Raw genomic sequence first — 24013 nt, forward strand, 5'->3', positions numbered from 1 at the left:
ATTTTGGCACTAATGGAATTGGAATTTTTTTTCCTGCGGTTTAGCTCTCCTGTTTCTAATAAAGCTCTCCAACTATGGCTTGGAAGAAGAAGGAGTTCAAACTCAAGGCCAGTCATATGTCTTTACTCCTTAGAGATGCCAGGGCTATGGCAGACACATGCTTTGGACTTCAGCATTTCCATTAAAAGAGAATTATTCCCATTTCTCTAGGGAGTTCAGATGAGACAACCTGATCCTTTTGCAGAGACTGTATTAATCCTTTCCAATGTGTGATTGCATTTCTTCCATTGTGTCCACTTGAATTCAAAATCCAAAATCATGAAGATTAAGGAGGAAGATAAGTCCTTATGCTCATGATTTTTACTCAGTTTTCTACTGAAAAAGAAGTTTGGATATATTAATTTGTCTAATTATATGAAATTATTTTTTATTATATAGCCAGTTGCAACTTAATTCAATGCTACACTTTAAAATGGTGGGGTGTGGCTTTGTAATTTGATGGCTTCTGTATTAATGACCGTTCAGATCAACACAATCAGTGGAAGCAAAAGGGGACAAAACGCTGAGACCGTCAGCTTGCTTTCTGAGACCCGAAGTGAAGGGCTGCAAATGTATGAAAATGATTGCCACAAAAGAAAATACATGCATCTTTATGCAAACATGCAATCTGCATAGTTTTGCCCTGAGTAAGGTGTTAGGTGTGGCACGATTACCCGGTTCAGCAGCAGCAAGTCCTGAGCAACTATTCAGTTACACAACTCTGGTATGGAAAGAAAGCTCTAAGTGGGTGCAGACATCTGCTTTAATCCTTGCAAGGCTTCCTGAGCTTTGTAAATTGGCTTTTGTGTAAATGAAAATCAGGCTGTGTATTTTCTGCCTGGTATGGTGTTGAGTGCATGTTCCAAAAGTATTTAAAGATTACTTCTTTGTTAAGATACAGAGCAAAATAATTGTTTTGTCTACCTGGAAGAAGTTAGAAGTAGTACATGTGGATACAAGCTAATTCTTTCCTCTTGTTCAGGCTCATTTATTGCAGACAACAGTAATATTCGCTTAAAATAGCAGAGTAAAAACATTTATATCTTACCATTTATAATCCAAAAAGACATTTATGTCTTGCCTGGATGCCATCCAACCAGTAAGTAGAAAACAAACAAAACTACTGTGATAGAAACAAACCAAATCAACTTAAGAAACATAAATAGATATCCGATGCAGGCCAGCACGCTTTTTCACTCACCACGTCGATTTTGCACCTGAGGACCTGGTGGAAAATCTGGGAAAACATACCCGAGGCAGACTGTGTTACTCATTGTGTAAGGGGGAAAAAAAGGGGATGTCGCTGCCTGAAGAACGTCCGAGGCATTCCAGTGAAACTGTGCTGCAGGGGCAGAAGAGGTCCCTGGGCGAAGAGCGGAGTTACCGCTGTGTCACCGGGGCTCGAGGTCAGGGGCGGCGGGAATTCAGGCAACACCAGAGGTGGCACGTGGGAAAACATTGCGCAAACAAATCCCTCTTTTTTCTTTTTCCCTTTTTTCTTTTTCGCTGTGGCTGTTGGCTCTCCCGCCTGCCGTGTCCCGCAGGTGCCGCCGGCAGAGGGCACAGGGCGGCCGCGGGACGCGCGGCCCCTGCCGCACAGGTGTGAGCCCAAAGAGCATCAGCTTTCCACTGGGAACAAACAAACAGAAAAGCTCCTGTGTCCGTGAACCTTCAGAGTAGGCTAAGTGTTAGGGCACGGGTGAGAAAATCACTGAAACTCAATGATGCCTGACAAGAAATCATGAAGATGACTGCCCTCCTTTATTTTTAATCTTTTTGTTTTCTTTTTCTTTTTTATTTTTTTTTTAATTTAACAATAAAAGCTATGATGGAGTGGCAGTGAATAATACAGTAGATTAAATGGTTACGTGAAGGAGTGTCTTAGGACCCCACATGGCCAAGAAGTTCAGTGATAAGTGCGTTTGTCAAAAGAAAGATCTGGTTCCTGGAAGCGGAAATGAGTTTCTAATTCAGTCCAAATGATTTTCAGCTGCAAATAAAAAGAGGAAACTATATCAGAAGTTGAAAATAAAAAGTTATTTGACAGGTGATAAAGTGTTTTAGTATTTCAGATTAAACTGATGTAAATTAGTAAGTTTACAAGGAGTTGTGATTAACTTGAGGACACAGTCAAATATTTTCCGTGAATACGACATTGTGTGTTTACCCAAAATGTGTGGGTCTTCTTGTTCTTCATCTAAATTAGCCCTCCATATTCCCCCAAATTTGATTTTTGCATTTTCATTTGATTCTGAAATAATTTCCCACTATTTTTCCAGTTCATCAGCCAACCAAAAACCATCCACAAGCCCTTTATTTTAGAGTCCTAAAGGGTGTGTAAAGAGTGATAGTGAAAAGTCCCTTTGCCATTACTGTTTATTTTGGTTTTGCAACTGGAATAAATTATATTAGAAATAAATTTATTTTCTGATATAGCAACAACACCAAAAATTATTCTGTATCCAGTCCCAAATATTAAAAAAAAAAAAAAAAAAAAAAAAAAAAAAAAAAAAAAAAAAAAAGAAAGAAAAAGTGTCCAAACAAGAATTATAAGGTGTTTTATTTATTGGTATCCTGAATTTTGAAACATTTATTCTACCTTAGTTTCCTCCCACCTTTTTTTCTTTTTAATGGAAGGTGAGGTTCTCATGAAATTCTGTTTCACATGTCCATACTTTTAATAGCAACACAAGGTGAAACAACACAAAATTCACAGTAAAATTACCAAAGAAAAATCAGAGGATGCCTTGAAGTGGAAAAGGTTGGTTTCCTAATGCTGAATTCAAATGTTTTAGTCTTAAAATTAGATTATGGGGAATAGCCATCTGATATTAAAATTTAAAAGTACTCTTATACCTTATAGCTCTATGTGTGGATATCTAATACATGTGGGTTTGGGTGGAGCAAGAAGAAAAACTAGTTTATAATGTCTTGTATATACAAATAAGGAAATCCAGTTAAAACAGCTGAAACCACACTTGTGTTAAATAAACAAGCTCCCTGCTGTGGTCCTTTCCATCACAGAGATCCACAATACCTACAGAATCAGGTTTATACCTGAACTTCATGTTTAGGAATCACGGTTCTCTTTACTAGCAAAAGTGCAGACCATCACGTAACATTTTTGCAAAGGCTTGGGTTTTTTTTTTTTTTTTAACTTGTGATTTCCTCACTAACTTGAAATGTTTCATTCAAAAGCTGATTTTCAAAGTGACTTCACATGGAGAAATCTATTTTAAGGCATTGGTTAATTCAACATCAGTGAAGTGTGGAGAGGAACAAAAATGAAGTCATTGTTCATTGTGAAATTATATATGTCATATTCAATGGTGGGGGAAATTTTGCAGACCTCTCTTTCTTTTCTCAATTTTATTCCAACCGATTGGTGCACTTATTAATTCTTATGGCTTTCATTAGTTAAATGAAGATGATACACAGTTCTCTGTTTCCTTTTCTGGGATCTTTTTCGTCTTCTCTAAATAATTTCTCCATCTGGATGCGTGTTCAGCACTTGCCATGAAACCCAGATAAAGCAGAAATCCATTATTGCCGTCCCATTTGTTGTCTTTGTGTGTTTGGATAACTGGTTTAAGCCACAGTTGAGCAACTTATTTTATGTGGACATACTCCAGAACCAAAGCAGTAAACAGGGAATTACCAGCATATTCTAACACAAAAATTAGAATAAGCATTCATATTTCCTGTGTTTAGGCATGCTTACACTGGTGCTTTTTAAAATTTTTTTCAGTTAGAATCTGGTATAGCTGAAATTTGGATGTATGATCTGGTTTTCCTTCAGGTTGCATGTTATGGAAAACTTCTTTCTAAGCTAGAGTTGTCTTTAACCATACTGCAGTTTTGTTTATGGTCGCATTGCACGTGTGACTTTTAGTATTCTTTTTTGTGGTTTGCAATTTCTCATGTGATTTTAGGTTTTAAAATGTTTGCCCTATTCTCATGTTATCATGCTGTGCATAGCCAGTGCAAAGTTTTGTGCTTGGCACATAGGGCAATTCATCTCAAAATTACATGTTATTTGCTTAATTTGGTATTTCTATTTACACTAACTCTAAATACCCACTTGGATCTTATGATCAGCTTCCAATTTATTTCTGCTGTTGCATCCGGACAGTTGCTATTTACATCTTTCTGGATTTTCCAGTGTGTCCATTCTGGTGAAAAAGTCCATCTCTTCGCAGCTGCACTGCGGATTCATATTTCCAGAATAATACAAGTGTTAAAAATATTCTAAGCCATAAGTTTTTGTGTGTGTGAAAGAGAAACTTGTACATTGCAGATCTTAGGCTCTGAGCTCTTAGATCACTCGGGGAATCCACAGCCTTGAGTGGCTCTGGGCACAAGCTGATGAGGCATTTCCTCAGCATCAAATACTCTGCGTGTTTATGTGTTTGTGGGCAAGGGGGGGACAAACCAGTCCCAAACCTGATGCCTGCTTTGCTGCCTATACCAAAGCCCTGAGGAGGAAAACATTTTGCTTTTGCTCTTGGGTGAATTTTGCATGCAGAATGGCAGCAGCTGCTCAGGAGCAGGGTGGGAGTTCCTGGCAGTGGTAAAAGTGTGCTGTTCTGATGCCTCTCAGTGTCATTTTACATTCTGATTTCTTTTATGTCAAGACAGCTCAAGCCTGTGCCTCAAATTTTGGACAGCAAAATTCAGTGTTGGGTATATTGTCATGATGGAAACTCTGCCTTTGAGATACTCTTCTATAAGTGAAGTAAAAAAGAACTAAGCTCTGAAGAATAGGACCAAAAAAAAAAAAAAACAAAAAACAACCACATCCAAAACTCCACAAAGAAAAAAGTAAATTAACCTCTTCAGTTCACATGAGTTCTCTTATTATTGAATTAGCAAATGGAAAGGAAGTATCCATGTGTTCTCTAACAGTTTGGCCAAGGTTGAAAGAACAGAAGAACAAAGGCATGATATTATGGCATGGAGCAAAAGAGGCTTTAAAATAATTCAGAAACAAATGTTAAAATGTTTAGGCTGGTCTCTGAAAAAAACCATAAACCTTTAAAATAACAAACACTATAGCAAAGACTTTCTGTATAGGACTCAGAAACAGGAGTCTTGCTAAAATTAGTGTGAACTGTGCATCTACATTTATAATGGCTTTGAAATCTCAGCCTATAATATTCCTTGTTAGTCTTTGCCCTCATCAGCTATATAGGAAAGAAAACATTTTCTGTGACTGAAAACACAAGTAGTTGTCTGTCCAGAACTACTGGAAACCATGCCAAGTTAACTTGAGTGCTAGATAGGCTCTACAACACATACTAATTCATTTAAGAACTGAGAGGTATTTGAAGCCTTGTAAAGGAAATGATGGGAGCACAAGTGTTAGACTTTTGTATGTTCAGTCAAAAATTCCTAGAGCTTTGTAAAATGAAGGAGCAAGGAAGGCCAAAGTCTTTAACCATCTGAAACAATCTAATCATCCTCTGGAAATGCACTGTTTGACGTGACTATGTTAACTGAAAATGGAGAGATTAAATAAAGTCAGGCTGATAAATCCCCTGAGTACAATTAACTTATTTGTAATATCATTGGAGATGAGTTGTATGACTGGTGTCTCAAGTTGGAAAGCTATGACTTTCAGAGGGAAGGTAATTGAAGCCTGACACTCCAAAGCCCTCAGTACATGTTCAGATATTATCAATGCAAATCTTACAGACAACAATTTGCATCAAGATAAAAAGTAATTCCTCCTTTGGCTGCCTTGGGATCAATCCATGAGAGAGCACAGGAAGAAATAATAATTGATTTGTGATGATGTATCAACCATGTCTTTAAGAGAAACAGAAACTGCTCTCCCACACTCGACTTTTACACCAGAGTGAAGACCAGTGAACACCACAGAGTTCTTGCTTCAGAAAATCAAGTGGGATTTTCAATAAAAAAAACCTCTGATTGAAAGCAGTCCATTTTCAGTGACCCCTATGAAGCACAGACTGCCAGTTTAAGCATCACAATTTACTCCACCTCTGCGAGAACTCAAAGAGAGGATTGTTTCTGATGACACCAAATACCTAAGTGATTTAGTATTTATACTTAAAGTTGTGTATGCATTGTCCCTAGAAGCTGACTGGAAGACAGTGCAGACTAGAAGTAACGACAGCATGAACTTGACCAATTCCATATAATTCCTTTCACATCATTTAAGATGCCTTAAGACAGAGACACTGGTAAAAAGCACAGAAATCATTCTAGTTTGAGGTGACAAAGTCTAGAATGATTTTTGTGCTTTTTACCTGTGTCTCTGTCTTAAGGTATTTTAACTGATGTGAAAGGAATTAAATGGAATTGGTGACTTCTGATGCAGGTTTTTTGTTATATGCTTTGTTTCTTCTCTGACTCTCAGAACAGCTGACCAAAATTAAGCATCTAAATAGAGAAGAGACGCAGCTTTTCAAGGAACTGTTATCACCTCCACGTTTTGGGGGATTATTTGTTACAAATATCATCAATTACAGATTCAGCTGCAAGCATTTTCCCTTTTTAAATTCATCTTACTCTTTGAGCTATTCTGCAATTGTTGCTAATTTAAACAGGCAAAGAGCTAGCTGAAGGACAACCATTCAGTTCACAACCATTTCTGCAGCTACCCTTCCCCAAACACTGGAGAACACAAACCTTTGAAAGAGGTGCTCATGGAGTTTGTGAAAACATGACTCAAACCCAGGAGATTCTCTAGGATACAACACCCTAAACCACTCCAAATTACTGCATATATTCCTGGTAGGCTTCACAATGGAAATAAAAACAATTCAAAGTCAAGCAAGAGGCAAAAATTGTTGCTTGAGAATGGCTGCTTAATTTTAATTTATCAAATTGGTTAGTCAATGCAGTTCCTGCAATAGACCTATTTTCCATCCTAAAAAGCCTTAAAAAACTGGATTTTTATGTGTCTGATTGTCAAATTATATTTTATATTAACAGAGCTAAAAATGCGACAATGGTGATATATCTAATACTCTCTGCATTGGGAGAAAGTATTATCCTACTCTTCAAAAAAACCTCTCTGTCCAACTTTTCTGATAGGCATCCCCATAGATTTTTCTTGGTTCCTCTGGTTATTACTCTGGAGAACAAGGACCAGCTTCTATACTGCCTGCAAAGGTTCCTAGAGCCTCATTGACCAACCCTGATATCAGTGACTAACTTAATAAAGATCTTGAGAATTAGACCACTGCCAGTTCTTTTTCTAGAGTTATTATTAGTGATTATTGTTAGTTTTTATATATTGAATTGTTGGTGTATAATCTTAATATTTTATGTGTATTTGAAATGATCACAATTCAAAATATTGTTTATTGCTCTGTATTTCAAGTATACCATTAAATCATTGATTCATTGTGCTCCTGCACAGGAAGTTTAGAAGATAGCATTCTCCAAATAATTTGTTTTCTGCACTGCTTATCTCCAAGATAGATAATTTGGATATAAATCTGTTTTCTGAATGTGATACACAAGGCAGCCTACAGTCATCATGACTACTCATCAGTCTCTTCAAAGTAACTTTACCGGGAGACAGTTCAGAATCTTCATTTTATTTGCTCCCCAAATTTCTCTTTGGAAAATAGCAAATAAAGGCTCCTATTATAGAGGTGTTGCACAGACAGCTTGTTCCCAAAGGTCTTGATTCTGCAAAGCACGAGGAGTTTTGCTGTTGCAGAGCCACTGCAACGCTTGAGCACTGATTTAACTTTATGCAAGCAAGGCTGCTGATTTCAATGGGACCATTGGCATAGCCATGCCTTGAGCCAGTGTACAGCCAAGAGTTCTGTTTCAGGAAAGTGCCAGTGCACGTGCTTGGTGTTACTTGTAATCAAGAAAGCCCCCTTAGCCTGAGGTTAAGCAAAAGACTTTCACAGCATTGAATATCCATGAGAGAATGCAGGTGTTTTGCTACCAAGATGCCATAAAAATATAATACAGAGACAAAAGGCATCATATGGAGTTACCAACTCAGCAACCTATCCTAATTTTCATACATTCCAAATGTGAGTGAGATACATTAATGCATGGTTGCAATGTAGCGTAGTTCAAGGTAGATTTGAATTACCTGAGGCTCTTATCTCCTTGCTTACATTCACAAACCAAGACGATGCTGCTGCTTCTGTTCCTTGGAACCTCACAGCTCTTCCATCCCACTGAGCTTCTTTGCAAACCAGGGATCTTGTGACCTAGTTGCAAAACACCCAGCAGCTGATCTCAGTTTGGGAACAAGATAAACTATGGATGCATAACAAAAACTTCTGGAGCAACATGAGGATTTTGTCAGAGCTGCTTTAAGGGATGGCTCTTACAGGAAGCTTGGAAGCACCTCAAGAGATCATTTGATTGTCCTAAGGCAAGATTAGCTTTAATCACATCACTCTTGAGTAGTGCATGTTCAACCTGTTCTAAAAGACCTTGAATGATAGGTATTGCTTCTTATACTCTCTAGGTAATCCTGTACTGTGTGTCACTATCTTTCCTCTTTGAATACCTTAGATAGAGTCTCAGGTAACACTCTCTTGCTTTAATATATGCCATTATAATTGAAATAAAATCCTTTTAAATAAATACCCTGCAGCATTTATGGAGAGGAATTTACTCCTCACTTCTTTACATTCTCCACTTCTCCTGACTTAACAGAGCTAATTCCACTCTCTTCTTATACTGTGTTTCCTAGGTCTGTATTTACTATCTTGGGGACCCTGAGAACCCCGTATTTCAGCCATTTATTTGAGTTTTGCTGGCAAACCTAGGAGTTTTTATGGATATGATTGCAAAGCATTTTGAAAAATAAATAATTTGTGTAACTCCGTGCAAACTACAGTTATATTTAACTAGAGGACAACTATTACTCCATATGAATCCAAGACTTAGACCACCTTTTGTAGATGAGCAGCCCTAGCAAATTTTGCGTATACTATCAGAAACATCTGTGACTGGTTCCACTGCACTCAGCAACTTGGTTAGAGGAAAAAAAACCAGAAGCAGAAAGATTTGGCTAAATAAGAATGATATATCAAAACACCCAATATTTTAATGAAAGAAACTGAATATCCACACATTTGCACTTCTGTACAGTTTTTGTGATATATATATAATTTTAAGCTGTTTACAAATAACATTTAATGCTTCAAATATTACATAATGTTGATATTATATTTCTAGCAGAAATAAATATATTGCACTTAAAAAGAAACTTTTCATTAGATGTTGCTTCATAGTTTATGTTCACAACTTTTTTTTCCATAAAAAGATTTCCCTCTACCCCCACCCCATACACACAAACACACACTTCGGTACATGGTGAATGTGCTCACGCAATGCAATATAAACAACAAAGTCAACACAGCAAACAGAAGAACTGTGGTACATTCTGTTAAAGAGGCTACATCCAGTTTTTTTACCTTCCTTGTTTTTAAACCAAATCTTTCCTCATGTTTCTGAAGGTACAATTAAAAAGAAAAAGATTGTTTAAATGTGCTAAAGGTAAAATACAGCAAACTGTATTTTTTGTCCTTAAACTATCATAAAAAGTTACTTCAGAGCTTATTTAATTCACTGCTTAGTTTTCTCATAAAAAGATAAAATAAAGAAAAAGAAGTTGTCATCTGATAATCTAGAGATTATATGCAAGGACATTTGATTACAGAGTAATACATAAATCCTCTGGCTGGTAAGTAGGTGGTTAGTGAAGAAACCACATCTCCTGCAGCAGAAATGCTCTGTAAAGGATAGTGAGAATAAAATCTCACTAAAATCAAAATTAATTTTGCAGTGAGCGTCATCCCCCTGCAGATGATGAGTATATGCACTGTGGCCACAAGTTCCTCAGGACAAGATCTCACTATTGCTTTTACCCTTATCTTGGAGTAAATTACCACAATTTATATTGACTTACACTTTGGAAATTATCCCAAGTTTTTGCAACAATTTTCATTGATACATCTGTTTCTGTATAGTACACACATATAAAGAGAATGTACTACATAATGAAGTTGCCAGCCCAAATGCTTTTCAGTTAAAAAAGGGTCCTTTTCAAGTGCCAGTTAGTGTTTGCTGGATGTTGGAAATGGCAACATCTTCTTACATGTGTACATGTTGATGCAGTGTCCCGGCCTCCATGGGTAAAACTGTCTGGGAGAAATTCTGCAATTGCGTTCTGAAGGCTGTGGTACCAAGCATGTTAGCTACCATACAACCTACCATCCTTGGACTCATGAAGCATTTCCATTAGGAACTCTACTTTTATCTACTTGGTCTATGCTTGTTGTTCTGTTTGCACCCAGAAGAGTACGACTGAAACCCAGTGGCATTGATTTTCTATCTTTGACAGTGCCTCAGGCCATACAAAGCAATGCTGCAAACCAAAGAGAAATTAAAAATGGGAGGGTTTCTGTTTAGATTCTCAGGGCTCCAAAAGTAGAAGAAAAAATATTCAGACAAATATATCCAAATCAGTTTTGTTAATATATGGGATGCTTTTGTTGAATTAAAGACTGGAGGGTGTTGATAATCTATGGATAAAATGGTAATACAGGAAAAACACAAAAATACTTGGAACACTTCCAAGTAAAATCTTATCACTCCCTTTGAAAAACATATTCAGGCATGTTCTCTCCACTCTTCTTAAAAAAAAGGCCAACAGCTCTCCCCCCCCCCCCCCCCCAAAAAAAAAACCCAAACAAAATCAAACAACATAAACCAGCTCCATTTTTCTGAGCCAAGAAAAAAGCTCATAAAGGTGAAGAGCACTTCTCATGGGACACAAAACGTGAATTGTATTTGGAAAATAAATTCTAGATTGTATTTGGCATTCCTAGCCCATCTACCAACAACAGATGTTATGTCCTGAAAGTGATGCAATTTTGACAGCAGTACAGCAAGTCCCTAAATAAATTACTGGGCTATTGTCAAACTGGTGGAGTGGTGGAGACAATTTTTATTTTTTTTTTTTATCAAAAGTGATTTCACTCTTTAACCAATTAATTACAAATTCACATTCATTTTCTTTCAGTTGTGAGTTCAGTGCTAAAACTGATTTGTAGGTGAGTTTTAATCTTTCCTGTACTGTTCCTATATTGTTGCTGCCATTTAAGTCACTCTTCCTACTGCCAGGCTTTATTTTTAGATGACAATGTGGAATGAAATCCTGCCCCCGTTACAGTCAATAAATTTCCATTTGACTTCAGCTGGGTAGAAATTTTATTCCTGGAATCACTCCCATGCTTCCCCAGGCCTACAGGAAGGTGAGAGGGACATGGAGCAGAAACAGTGAGGTGGCAAGACCTCTTCACTGGACATCCTGTGGCCTGTGTGAACTTAATCCCTTTAACCTCAAATCTCTGCAACAGGTTTTGTAGGTAGGACTGTGAGGGCAAAGAAGAGGAAGTGAGGAATGGACGTACCTATTGATCTCATTCCTGAGGAAATCTGTCACAAGCTGCCTTCATTCCCTTGCTTGGGACCTGCCTGTGATTCTGCATTGGTGGGCAACCCAATGGGTTTCTGCTACAAAGGAATTAAACAATCAGAGAGAAGCACAAGGAGTGGTGCTTCTCTCCTTCTCTGAAAGAGTATAAGGGGCATTTCTGCATGTCAAATATTGGTGTTCTCAGAGCAGAGGCTGGGACAGAGCTGAAAAGATGATGCAGTTTGTTTCTCTGAATTTGGTTCATGAAGGAAGGTGATGTATGAGCAGCCTTTATGTCACATGTTGACCATGTCTAAATCAGCCCACCTGTTTCAAACTTGTTTCTGGAGTCATGTAAAAGTTGCCTACTTACTTGACCCTTTCCCGATGGAAGTATCAGCAGTAAAACTACTGGCTTGAGTTCTGAACCTAACCATATTCCCTGAACTCCATATAAGTAAATGAAGCTGCAGAAGGAACCAGATAAAATAAACAGAATTTCCCCACAGGCTTTAGTGCATGTCATCCTAGGGTCTTCGTACAACTCTAACAGAAGTCAAACAACTGAAGAGCAAACTTTCTACCAAACCTCTTCTGTAATTATTGTTTCTGTAGAGTCATGTTTACTTGAAGAATTACATTCTTGTAGGGTCAGTATCACTTAATTTCCTGAAAAATAGGGCGTTTATCTTGAAACCACTTATAAGTAGGCACAATCTTGCAACATGCACTTTTCCTGTGAATCTGATAGACTACAGCAAAATCTAATATTTGGGTACACCAAGACAAATTCAGTGTCTGATTCTGAGCCATTTAAACACTGCAGAGCTTGACCTGTCATATTAATTTATGGAACTCCTTGTAGCAGGTCTGAATTGTAAATAAATTTTCATTTTTATTTACATACAGAGCACAGGGGTTGCAAATTGGCCCAGGTCAGTTTTCATCAGCAGGTCCAACAGTGATTAATGGGGAATTAGGGTGATATTGCAGATAACTTGGTTGAAAAGGTGATTGAAATGGCCAGCTTGAGAAGATTTTGAATTCAGCTACTGGAAATTACATAATGGTGGTCTTTTTCTGTGGGATGCACATGCCTGCATACTTTGCAGAGATGGAAATAGGTGATTCAGTGTACTACGCTCTGCTTTTTACCAATGACAGACAATATGACACCAATAGAGAATGGTGAAAAGCAGAGGACAATAAGTCTGTTTTGTGTTCCAGCTCTACAGAGATCTGTAATATATGAGATTATTTATGCTAGTTCTCTTTTGTCAGCAGATGTATTATCATCTATAGCTTGGATGCAACTCAACACAGCAACTGTGTCAACTTATTACTTACAATGGAATCCCAGCTCTTGCCACACAGAAAACCAACATCACACTGGTACTCTTTCCAGTAGTGCAAAGGATTCATGCTAGCTCTCTGCAGACAAGGTCATTATCATCTTATGCCTCTATAGCTCCTCCATTGTATCAGACACAACATACTAGAAAAGGGGACAGTACTTTGAATGAGCCCCAAATACTAACTGAAAAAAAGTCAGACGTGAATTAAAAAAAAAAAAAAACAAACTTTCATGTGAAGTTCTGTACTGATATTTTTCCAAGGAAACTCAACCATTATAGTGGGATGTGAAAAAACTGGTTTTCCTGGCCAAGCTGATGCCTTTTATAATAACAGCCATAACCAAACCCAACAAAATCAGAACAAGTGGAAAGATACTCCAATGCCACTTATACCAGTCCATTAATTATAGTTTGATCCAGAGAGTCTATAGACTGATCTAGCCTGAAATTGGGTTAACTTGGTTCACATGTGCAGCTGGAAACAGGTCTTCAGTGGCACACACAGCAGCAAACAAGTACTGCTTTAAAATGGGAAATCTTTGTTTCTAAGTTTAAGTAATAGATTTTTCCAAATCAAAATTTTTCTTCATTATATCTTAACCGACAGATATAGGACAAACTTCCTTTTAGACTGAAGGACAGAATACATTATTACTACTACAGTCCTGTAACACAGTTCTTTTTTTGGAACCGATAAGTGTTTTGTGAAAGAAACAAACAAAGAAAGAAAGACTTGTTAATAACGTTCTCTTTGTGATTATAGTAGCAACTAAGAAATACTGGTTTTGGTGAATATATGCCAGTCTTAAAAAGGACAGTGGTCTTCTCCACTTTGTCCTATTTTCAGCAAATGTATGCTGAGATAGCCTAAAACATGCTCAAAGTTATAGCAATACATTTTTCTGTTTAGATGCTCATCAGTCACAAGAAGAGATGGAAGATGAGTAAGAGTATTGCCTTTTTTAGAATTCATCTAGCATATGAAAAAAGACCTATAGACAATTAGTTTGTATACTGCTGCTTAAAGATAATCTCTTTCCACTAGGTATAATGCACCTTTGGAACAAGCTGCACGTGACCAAAGATCCTGGGGACTTTGGGATCCATTTTGGCTGTGTTACACATAGATCTGTGAGCAGCTCCAAGCTGCATGCTCTCTTCTTGTGATCCCTCAAAAGAGGAATCTGTATCCACAATGCATTTTTTCAGCTGGTTTGTCATGAGTTCAGCACTCCTGCCACAGGCCTTTCGGGAAGGTCCCTTGTATTTTGTCATAGCAAACTTGCACATTTAAAATCGTGTGTTCCTCTTGTCGTACGTCACTCATACAAACGGTGTCATCACTGCGGAAGAGTGACGCAGTCCTTGGATAGCTGCATAAGGACCCTGCTGGAAGTAATGGTGGTACCTTGGCATGTGGAAGGAAGGGAAAGTGGGGCCGCTACCTTGCATGGAGCTGGCTATGGCAGAGGGTGTCAGAGGCATTCCCAGGCGGCTGTACGGAGGCAGAGATCCTTGGATTGGATGAGGAATGGGTGTAGCTATGGATGCAGTGCTGGTACCCAGGGCACTCAAAGACTGTGGATGCTGAAATCCTGGGAAACTGGTTGAAGAGGAAACCCAGGAACTGAGGGACAGGTTATCAGATGTTGTAAAGGCTGACCCTGCAAGCAAAGAGAAAGAATACCTAACGTTGGCACACGAAGCTGGTAAAGTAGCAAAAAGGGAGAAAATGAGTCCTTTACAGCAAGCCTGATTTCAATGACCAGTTGTCATTGGAAATACTTCCCAAATACTTCAGTCTTTAAAATGTTATTTAAAGCTGGTTGCTGTCCTTTATCGCTACATCTTAGACAAATTTCCATTTTCAGAAGCTGGTTGCAGTGGCTTCAACATTGGCTTTGCACATTGAACATTTTATATATTAAACACTGAAGCACCTTGTAATGCCACTAAACACTGAAATATCTATTCTGACATGGAAGCTCACTGTATTACACTCCTGTTTTGAAGACATACTTGTAGATTTTTACATCAGATCCTTAGTAGAACTGTTGTTTTGGGGTTTTTTCCCAAAATTTCAGTGTGGCAAAAATGCAGAAAAATGTAATTTTCTCTACAAGTTTTCCTTTTTTTTTAATCCCAGTAAAACCTGTCAACACTACATCTTTCCAGTCAACCTCATTATTTCCATAATGTATAGCAAAAAATCCTAAAAACATAAACGTCAAAGTATTTGTTGTTTTCCCAACTGTGTACAGTACTCTAATAAACAACACCAGTGCTAATTCATAGTAAGAGGTGCAAAACTTGCTCTGAAGGTAATTTCCACAAATCTTCCAACTCTTTAAAATACTTTCTGTTTTCTGAAGATTGAAGAATCATTTAAAAAAAAAAAAAAAGAAAATTGGTTTCTTAAAATTAGAGCTAATTACTTATGTTGACAGTAAAATTTTGGGGAAGCAATAATTCGTTTGACTAATTACACGTGGTCATTTTCAAATAATGTGATGACTGTGTTGTCCTTCATCTCTGTAGCTCCTAGATGCATCTGGTCATCATCGTATGTCTGATTTCTAGAAATGGGGAATACAACTAAATACTGTAAATAAATTCATTGTATTCCCCTTTAAATAATAATTTAACTCTTGTCTCTTATGTATTTTCTTACTTGACCAGCTTTCTTTAGAAAATAGATTTGTTGGAAAGAGTATTTGACAAAATATAATTTCAATTCAGTATTGCAAAACATTCTGAGACAACAAATTTTGTAACAGGTGCTAGTTTCATAAATCTAATTCAAGAAGGGAGGTTCATCCAAACTGTAGTATGAAAACATGTGAAGACTTCTATCCATCAAGGAAAACTTACTGGAATTAAGTAACCAATCATAGCCACACACTCAAACCAAAACTATAAGCGAAAAACAACAGAAATAAAAAGTGTATATTGTTGTGGTTTAAAAAAAAAAATCATAAATCTCTTATGGGATATATTCTCAAACAATGATTTATTTTTCCTCTGCTTAATGAAACAAGTGAAACAGCCCGGTAACAGGAAAAATAAATTGTGCCAATTTAGCAGTGGAGATAAACTTGAATCAAATCCTGGTCCTACCGCTGAACCAAATCCTAACTGCTGGGAAATTAGAATCCAGAGCCAAACTCCAAGTATGATACATTACTCACAGACCACAGCAAAACCCTTGACAAATCAAAGGGCATCTGAGCATTACTGCACTACAGGGAAAGCAGGGTGCAAATCTGGATTTGCCCAGAAGGTTTCATTTGGCTCTGTTCCAGGTGGCTACTATGAATCCTGTGGCTGTGTGTGGATGTAGGCACAAAGAAATTATGCATTAAAGAGTTTCCATTGAATTTATATATTTTCTCTTTGTTAGTTCCTTTGGAATTAGACATCTTGTAGTGTAGGTTAGCTGCTTCCATCTTTAGATGGCTGAAATTTGCTGAGCAGATAATGCTCTGGGAGGGTGCTGAGGTAATTACTAAGTCTATCACTGCTATTTATTTCTTTGTTTTATGCAGAATAAGGTATGTGATTATTTCTCATGAATGACTGTGAAATTATTGTAGGTCTGGAACACTTCTCCTATAAGGAAAGGCTTAGAGAATTGGGCTTGTGGAGGCTTGAGAAGAGCAGACTTTTGGGACACAAAACTGCAGCCTGTCAGTGCTTAAAGCGGGCCTATGGGAATGCTGGGAACAAATTTTTTACCATGATCTGTCACAAGTATGGGCTTTAAACTAAAAGTGGATAGATTTAGACTAGATATAGGAGAAAATTTTTTAACTGTGAGAGTGATGAAACACCGGTTGGTGAAACAAAGGTTGCCCAGAGAGGGGCCGGATGTCCCATCCCAGGAAATATGCAAGGTCAAGTTGGATGGGGGTCTAAGCATCCTGATCTAGTTGAAGATGTCCCTCCCTGCTCACTGAAAGGGGTTTGCACTACATGACCTTTAACAGTCCCTTCCAACACTAACTATCCAGTGATTTTCACAAGGAACTTTCTCAAGCATCCTTTCCTGCTCCAACTGATTTGGTCTCTAATTGCAGCTTAGTACTCCAAATACCACTTTTTCCACCACCAAGAGAATTAGAACTTCTGAGGCAATCAAGGTCTCAAAGAGCTTATAACACACACCACCCAGCAATGCATATGTGTTTGGCTCTCAACTCTTATTTTTGTGGGGGAACATCCATCAGTTTTGCATGCAAGGTAATTTTAAAATTCATTGGCAGAAATGAAAATAACTATGGAATTTGAATAAGAACATTGTTTTTCTCCTTGTATCTTGGAGGAGTTTTCCTTATTTAAGAACACTAGACCTAAAGAGAGAGGAAAGGCAGTACCAGCTACTCATGTGTAAGAGCAGTATGATTTACCTTCTGTGCATGTCTCTGGCTGCCCAGAACACTCACATCCCATATAGCATATGGCTCCCAGATTAGAAAAAAAGTTCTTTGCCATGATTCACAATTTTCCTCACTTACTCATGTGCCATATTGCGAGCAAATGCAGAACTGTACCCTTTTATTACACATAAAATTAATTGTAATAAAGTAGTATATCCCCCATGACACCTTTCTAAGGACTCTCTTCTGAAGAGATTTAATGGCCAGCTGTCATACTGAGGTTCACCTGGTTCATTTTGTCACTCCCAAGGGAGGACATCATACTAGGGAGAAATTTAATCTTGAAGAGAAGGTGCTTTGCTCTGAGCACTTCCAGCAATCGAACATTTAATACTGTCTTCAACAATAGCTGGCCTAGGATCTAAGCTGACATGAAGCAAGGTAATTCCCCAGAACTATGTGAAAGGATGGCATCATAGCAGGTGAAGTTGCTTCAGAAACTCCATAATCTGATGACCTGCTCTTAGAATAGATGTGTAAAAACAAGCCCACCTAATCATATTTTGCTGAAGAGCAACTCATGGTTAAAAATAAGTGTGTTTTCCCTGCACAAGTCCAAAGAGCTCATGACCAGAAAGAATGCTGTTATCTTAGCAGCACTGTATGAAGTTAGAGGACAAGACAAGGGCACTGCCAGTCGGAAGACAGATAGAACTGCTTTACCTCAAGTGGCTGTGGCATATCAGGCAGGTCACAAAGTCAACAATGCAAACTATAATGCAACACAAGTTTATGCTAGTCAGCAATCCTACAGGAAGGGTTTAAGATCTATTTCCAGTGGTTAATTGTGACAGATGCAATTTCTCCAGTAAGTATCGCCGTGAAGATCAAGTCTGTCTTGTTACTACTTTTGCTACTACTAACACAGACAAATTGTTTGATAAAGCATTTAGGGCTAATTGCTTCAGCAGGAACAACACCTTTAAGAAACAAAAAGATAACAATTAAACATAATTTTTTTTAGGGAGCTACCAAATTTTCTTCCTTAGGGAGCTACCAAATTTTCTTCCTGAGGAAGCAAAGCAGGTTAACCACAGGCTGGTTGAAGATGGTTAGAACTGTCCTCTGTTCACAGAAGGCTGAAGGGGCAGCAAGTGGCACATCTACACAAGTGGTGTGGAGCCCAGCTAGTAAGTCCTGCCAAGAGATGGGGAGTGTTAACTTGTTCTCAGCGCCACAGTAATGAAGTTTTCTGGTTTGCAGGCGTCTTGAAGAAGAAGCAGAACTAATTCTCTTCTGATGGCAAAGATTATGTGATCATCTCTAGAACTGCCTCCTGAATTGAACCACCCACACCAGTACTGTGGGCATATCAGATGTCCCAAAATGCCAAAAGGTAACAAATATTCTTTTCTTTTCAATATATGACTTCATGGCAAAGAGACACACCAGAGAAATGCTTTAGAGTACTATGGTACTGCCTGTGGTCCTGCTTTTCTCAAGAATAACAGTCACCACAGTTTGCATCATGAGCACGTTTTCCTACCTCTGCTTTGTGTTGCCTGGCTGTCATCTCCAAGATCATCTTCTCCTCCATAGGTCCGAATGGGGGATCGAGCATAGGAATGCTTTTGGATAAGGCTCTCCACACTTTCTCTGTAAAAGGAAACAACCTAATATATCAATACCATCCTAAACAGCATCTTATTTTGTTAAGGTAAGTGTAGGCCTTTTCCTGCCCAGATCACAGCTTTCTCACACAGTCTGTCCAAAGTTACTTAACAAAAGACTTACCTCATAGCATGACATTGGAAATGCCAGATTTGGCCTGCATTTTTTTAATATTGCGGATCACCGCTTACCAGCTTCTTCAGCAGAGTGAACTTCCTACTGTGCATCCTGGATGTGGTCTCGGACAGTGAATATCAGACCAGCACTCTTCATAAATTTGAAAATGCAAACTCTGCAGTTATTTGTGCTGAGTGATGAGTCTGGGTTCAAAGAGACACCTGTGGTCCAGCTCCTTTCAAACAAGCTTTTGCAGTGCACATGACCACCTCATTTGCTGCTTTTCCCTTTTTCTGAAAGCAGGGGCAAAGATAGGTGTGTCCAGAGACAACTCAGCTCTGCCTATGCTCTCTATGCTCTCAGCATCAGAGTGGAGGGCAGTTTGTAGCAGGAAGTCTGCAGATACTACTGATCTCGTGCCACATCTATTCTGGGAGGTCAGATGTGTCTGCCAGGCCTCTGCCTCCCTGGTAGCTCAAATCACTGAAGTCACCCAAACAATTTTTAAATAGAAGGAAGGCATATCTGGACGATAAGCCTTAGTAGTTCGTAAGGAAGATTCAACTTTACACTTTCCAAGTGCATTTCCATGTAAGTAGGTGGCATTATACCAAAGATGAAAATGACCTAGGCACATTTCCAAAATGGCTTTGACGTTCTGTTCCTGTTTAAGAAATCTAAGTAGCAATAGTTGTTTAAATCTGCTACTTGATGAACGTTTTGTCTGAATTTACCATTTGTCCATTCATACTTGCTAGCACCCTCTGCTTAGAGAGTCAGTCTGTTCCAGAAATTCCAAGGAAAAATATTTTTCAAGTAACATGATAAATCACAGTGGCACATGTTTTCCTTTCCTACAGAAAGTCCATTATGGTCATTTTGTCCTTGGTCTATCACTGGCATCATTACTTATGCTAGTCTCCTCAGAAAAAAAATAAATAAAAAGAGGATCTTATCAAAGTGATTTACTTGTGTCAGGATTGGAAGTGGACTGAAAGCAATGGCAGTTCCTACATAGAGGATGATATAATTGGATTACTGCCTTTTAAGTGATTGAAAACAGTAGGCATATCAGGGCTATCTTGAAGAAGATTTTCCAAAGAAAAAGACAGATGGCATTGTTTACAGTATGTGCTGAATGCCTCTTGAAACATTAGACTTGCTTCTGAAGCAGAATGTGAAATGCATAGAATTTTACTTGACCAAAAGGACTATTTCATATGAGTACAGCATAACAGAATAACAAATTAGACCGGTGTTGTCTGAGTGATTTAGATACTGGTATATAAACATATTCATAATCCAAGAATTATCCATAGTCTATCAAGGTCTGAAAAATAAATTTAATACAGGTGATTGTCTGTGTTGTCTCTATTGACTTTATTTCCAGTAAGGGCCTGCTTATAACAGCAGATATTACAGCATGTAGTAATATCCTGATGCAACAGAAACAATGCAGGCTGTAGTTTTAGCACAGTGGGCCAATTTCATCTCTAAAGCATTGGATCCAATGGCGGCTTGGGGATAAACTCACCCCAATAAATTTACATTTGAATTACCTACAGGGATTTAAAGCTAAATCAAATGCCCACAATTATTGCAGACTAAATTCTTTCCAGATGGGTTTGTATGCTAGACAGAGAACTCTATTATTCTATATGGTTGTCTTCTTTTAAAGGAAAAAGAGAGATGACTTCTTAGTGAACCCTGAATCTGCAAAGTTTGAAACCAGGGAACTATGTGGTAGGTTTATTTATTTATTTTATGATGTAGTGTTATAGATACTATTCAAAAGGTTTTGGAAGATTAATCTCGTTCATCGGCACAAGAGGCAAAGATTTTTATGGCACAGGGAATGTGGAAACTTGGCTCAGGGAAAACAACTAATCTCACAGAACAGTTCCTTTTGTGCAGCTGAGATTTAATATTCAAAACTGTATGAGCTTATCTTGACTAACCGCGTTGGTTGTTTATGCTATAATCACAAAACACCTACTGAATTTTCATTTTAGCAATGTTGAGGCTGTGACTCTCATTGTGAGTGCAAAGCATTGAGATTCACACCAGAATTTAGACACCTGCCCCCAGAGTCTCCAGGTGGCTCCTTTCCTTTCCATACTACACATACTGCATATAAACCTCCAAACAATAAACCTCCAAACAGACCTACAAAATGCAAAAGGCTGAGCTCACCTAAGTGTGCAAAAGGAAACAGAAAAAAGAAAAAAAGCAAAAAAAAAAAAAAAGCAAAAAAAAAAAAAAGTGGTGTATTTTCTCCACTCAAAAAGCATATCTCTGAGTTATCCTCCAAGCACTGTTTCTTCTACTTAGAAAAACAAGAGCAGAAGTCTTTCTTTCCCCTTGTGTTTCAAAGGAAAAGGGCGTGGTGGCCTCTGCACCATGCTGCAATATTCCATCCTCAGAGAACACCACTTGGATAGAGAAGACAGCAGTTGCAATTAATTTAACTTATTAAAACATTTGGATTTTCCCACACGGGCTGGAAAGAGGAGACTAACCTACTCCACCCTTTAAAGATAGAGGTGCCTTAGGACTTGACTCCAACACAGATACGTAGGAGGAAGCAAAACTTTAACAACAAGACTTAAGCACCTGTGCAATCTAGCTCAAAATGCAGGAGCAAAGCTGTCAATCTGGAACACAGATTCCTTCTTATATCCTTGTTTCCACTGGGTACAAAAAGACTTAAATAACAAAATCTTTCTGAAAATTCTCCTTATGGAAGTATCAACCCTTTAGGTTATCCCAAATACGGTGCTCTGGAGAGTGGATTAATAAAATACTTTTTTTTCAAGTCTCAAAATATTACACTAACAGTACTAAAAGGGAAATACATTATTACCTCTGGCTTTATAGTTCTGTATGCAACGTCAGATATTTCAATGTGGTTCCAATGATTTACAGAAATAATTTTGTAAATTACTGAATAATGAATTAATATTTGCCACTTTATGATTCTATGCTTAATTTCAAAAATGGCAAGGGAAGAATATGGTGGAGTTTTTTTTTTAAAGATGTCTTTGCTTATTTTTCAGCACTGTTCCACAGTAAACATGTTGTCTGAAGAACAAAGTGACTTCCAGTAACTCAATACTCAGCTTCTGTTCTGTTTCTTTGTTTGAGATCAGAGACTTGTTATCTAATACTGGGACCTAAGAACTTTTACCTTTTAATGTGTCTAAGAACTCCACAGTTTCTTTATTAGCAATAAATTAGCATTAAACCTTGTTCTGAGAGAGATCACAAGCTGCCAACTGAATAAAGGAAAGATGTCTTCTTTCTGTCAAATGTTTTTGTGTGGTCTACCAACAAGTTCAGTCTTCCATGCTGTTCTTCAACTCACAGATGTCTTGGAAATACCCAGAGGAGGGGGAAAGCATGCAGATACAAACAATATATTACTATGATGAAGTTATGCAATGTGTACAACTGGATAATTAGTAGGAGATGACAGGCTGGAGAAAAGCAAGTTAGGGACTGAAGCTGCTTGAGAAAAAGGATCCATGTGCCAAATGAAAAGGAAAAAACTAAGCTCGTATTGGCAAGCACACCACAGAGAAGATGCGAGGAAGGACAAACGTGAAGAGAGATAACAGGAAAAGGAACTCAGGCTGATCCAAATAATCTGAATTCCAACAGAAGCACACTTTGAGCCCTGTCAATAAACCTTATTATGAATGAAGCACTTGTCTCCTTAGTCCAAGAAATAAACCAGCAAAATTTGAACCTGGAATAAAAGCATGTGAAAGGCTGAAAGAATTCATCAATTATAAAGGGTTTAGGGTGCACAGGGAATATCTTGCTATTCTGCAGGTTCTAACCTCTTGATTAAACATTTCACTCTTGCCTCTGCTGGCAAGCGATTCCAAAATGAAACTTCTGGCTAGGGATGCTTTATGTCATAGAGTTCCAAGCTGAGTCTTTGGCCTTGTTTAGCTAACAGTGCCCTGTATGTGCAGAGTAGCCTCGAAGGACCAAAAGAAGATGTGAAAATCCTGATGTTACTGACAAATGATTCACTAACATTTTACAGACCAAGCCCAAGATTTGCCATGGATTTGAGCTAGGAGAGGGCAGAGAACAGAGTTGGCTTGGTAAGTAGCTGAGGCTCTGTACGAGGGTGCTCACTTTCTTTTGCTGTCAACCCAGATTATAGAAATTCTCTCAGAAGATGATGAAGTCCCAGCCTGAGCAGGATCTTTAATCAAGATGAAAGAACAGGGCTTCTTTGTAGGTGGGAGCAGGCATCTCTGATGTCATTTTTTCTGCTCCTTTTGCTATTTCTCTACTTCAGCTGTGCATGCACAGCAGCCTGGTGATCACCACAACCCTGATTCTGAATTTGGCAGAAAGGAGATGGGAAGCCTACCTTCTCCCTTTAGGACAAAAATCCTTAGGACAATATATTTAGGGCTGGTGAAGGTGACAAGAAAGCTGATTCAGAAGTAGCTTGCTGGAACCAGGACATCAGTATCTATCTCAGATGTATACCATGGCTACAAAGAGGGTGAAGTTTGGTGTGAGGGGCAGCCATCCCTTGCACTGAAAGCCAGGATCAAGCTTCTTTGAAGACAACATGCTAAAGTCAAACTGTGGTGAGAAAGAGCAAGTGGCGGAGCCAGGCGCTCTGAATTTATGTCTTCTGCACAAGTTACTGTTTCAGGAATGGCTAGAAGAGGTAAAAAATTTAGAGCAGAGCTAAGAAGCCTCTTATTATTAACTTCTTTTTTTTTTCCCCCCTTTGCTATCCAAGGGCTGGATATGCAGAAAGGTAAGGATATTTCCGGAATCTGCTCCTTGTTCCTGGTGTCATGGGATTTGCTTTTTTCTACTTTTTTTCTTGTTCTTTGCAAGGAAAGGCAATGCCAATTAAAAAAAAAAATGTTAAAAAAAGAAGGAAAATAATGAAATAGTAAAACTAACAATTGTGTTTTGCTTGACCATTCCAACAAAAAGAAAAATACAGAACAGAACAGGATATAAAGTGTATGAATTATCAGTTT

General features: G+C 38.2%; 1 protein-coding gene and 1 long non-coding RNA gene across 6 annotated transcripts in view; one reads left to right on the forward strand and one right to left on the reverse strand.

The window, feature by feature from the left end:
- Positions 1 to 1932: 1932 nt before the first annotated feature.
- Positions 1933 to 24013, reverse strand: part of TBX20 (T-box transcription factor 20) — a 46317-nt gene continuing 24236 nt past the window's right edge. Inside the window, exons 7-10 of one of the 5 annotated variants that reach the window (XM_041466735.1) lie at positions 18748 to 18857; positions 14271 to 14489; positions 8126 to 8246; positions 1933 to 2029 (exon numbers count right to left, since the gene is read on the reverse strand). In XM_041466735.1, coding sequence (XP_041322669.1) covers positions 2026 to 2029; positions 8126 to 8246; positions 14271 to 14489; positions 18748 to 18857 — 454 coding nt within the window. In that variant the 3' untranslated portion in view covers positions 1933 to 2025. Of the gene's footprint in view, positions 2030 to 8125; positions 8247 to 10330; positions 14490 to 18303; positions 18399 to 18747; positions 18858 to 24013 lie in introns of those variants that run through there. The other 4 variants (XM_041466739.1, XM_041466737.1, XM_041466736.1 and 1 more) reach the window with 4 other exon arrangements.
- Positions 18471 to 22195, forward strand: LOC121353150. Its single transcript, XR_005955044.1, has 4 exons — positions 18471 to 18597; positions 18801 to 18918; positions 20668 to 20732; positions 22046 to 22195. It is a non-coding gene; the product is annotated as an uncharacterized LOC121353150 (long non-coding RNA).

Source organism: Pyrgilauda ruficollis, unplaced genomic scaffold (genome assembly GCF_017590135.1).
Source record: "Pyrgilauda ruficollis isolate IOZ18807 unplaced genomic scaffold, ASM1759013v1 scaffold2, whole genome shotgun sequence".
Taxonomy (NCBI): Eukaryota; Metazoa; Chordata; class Aves; order Passeriformes; family Passeridae; genus Pyrgilauda; species Pyrgilauda ruficollis.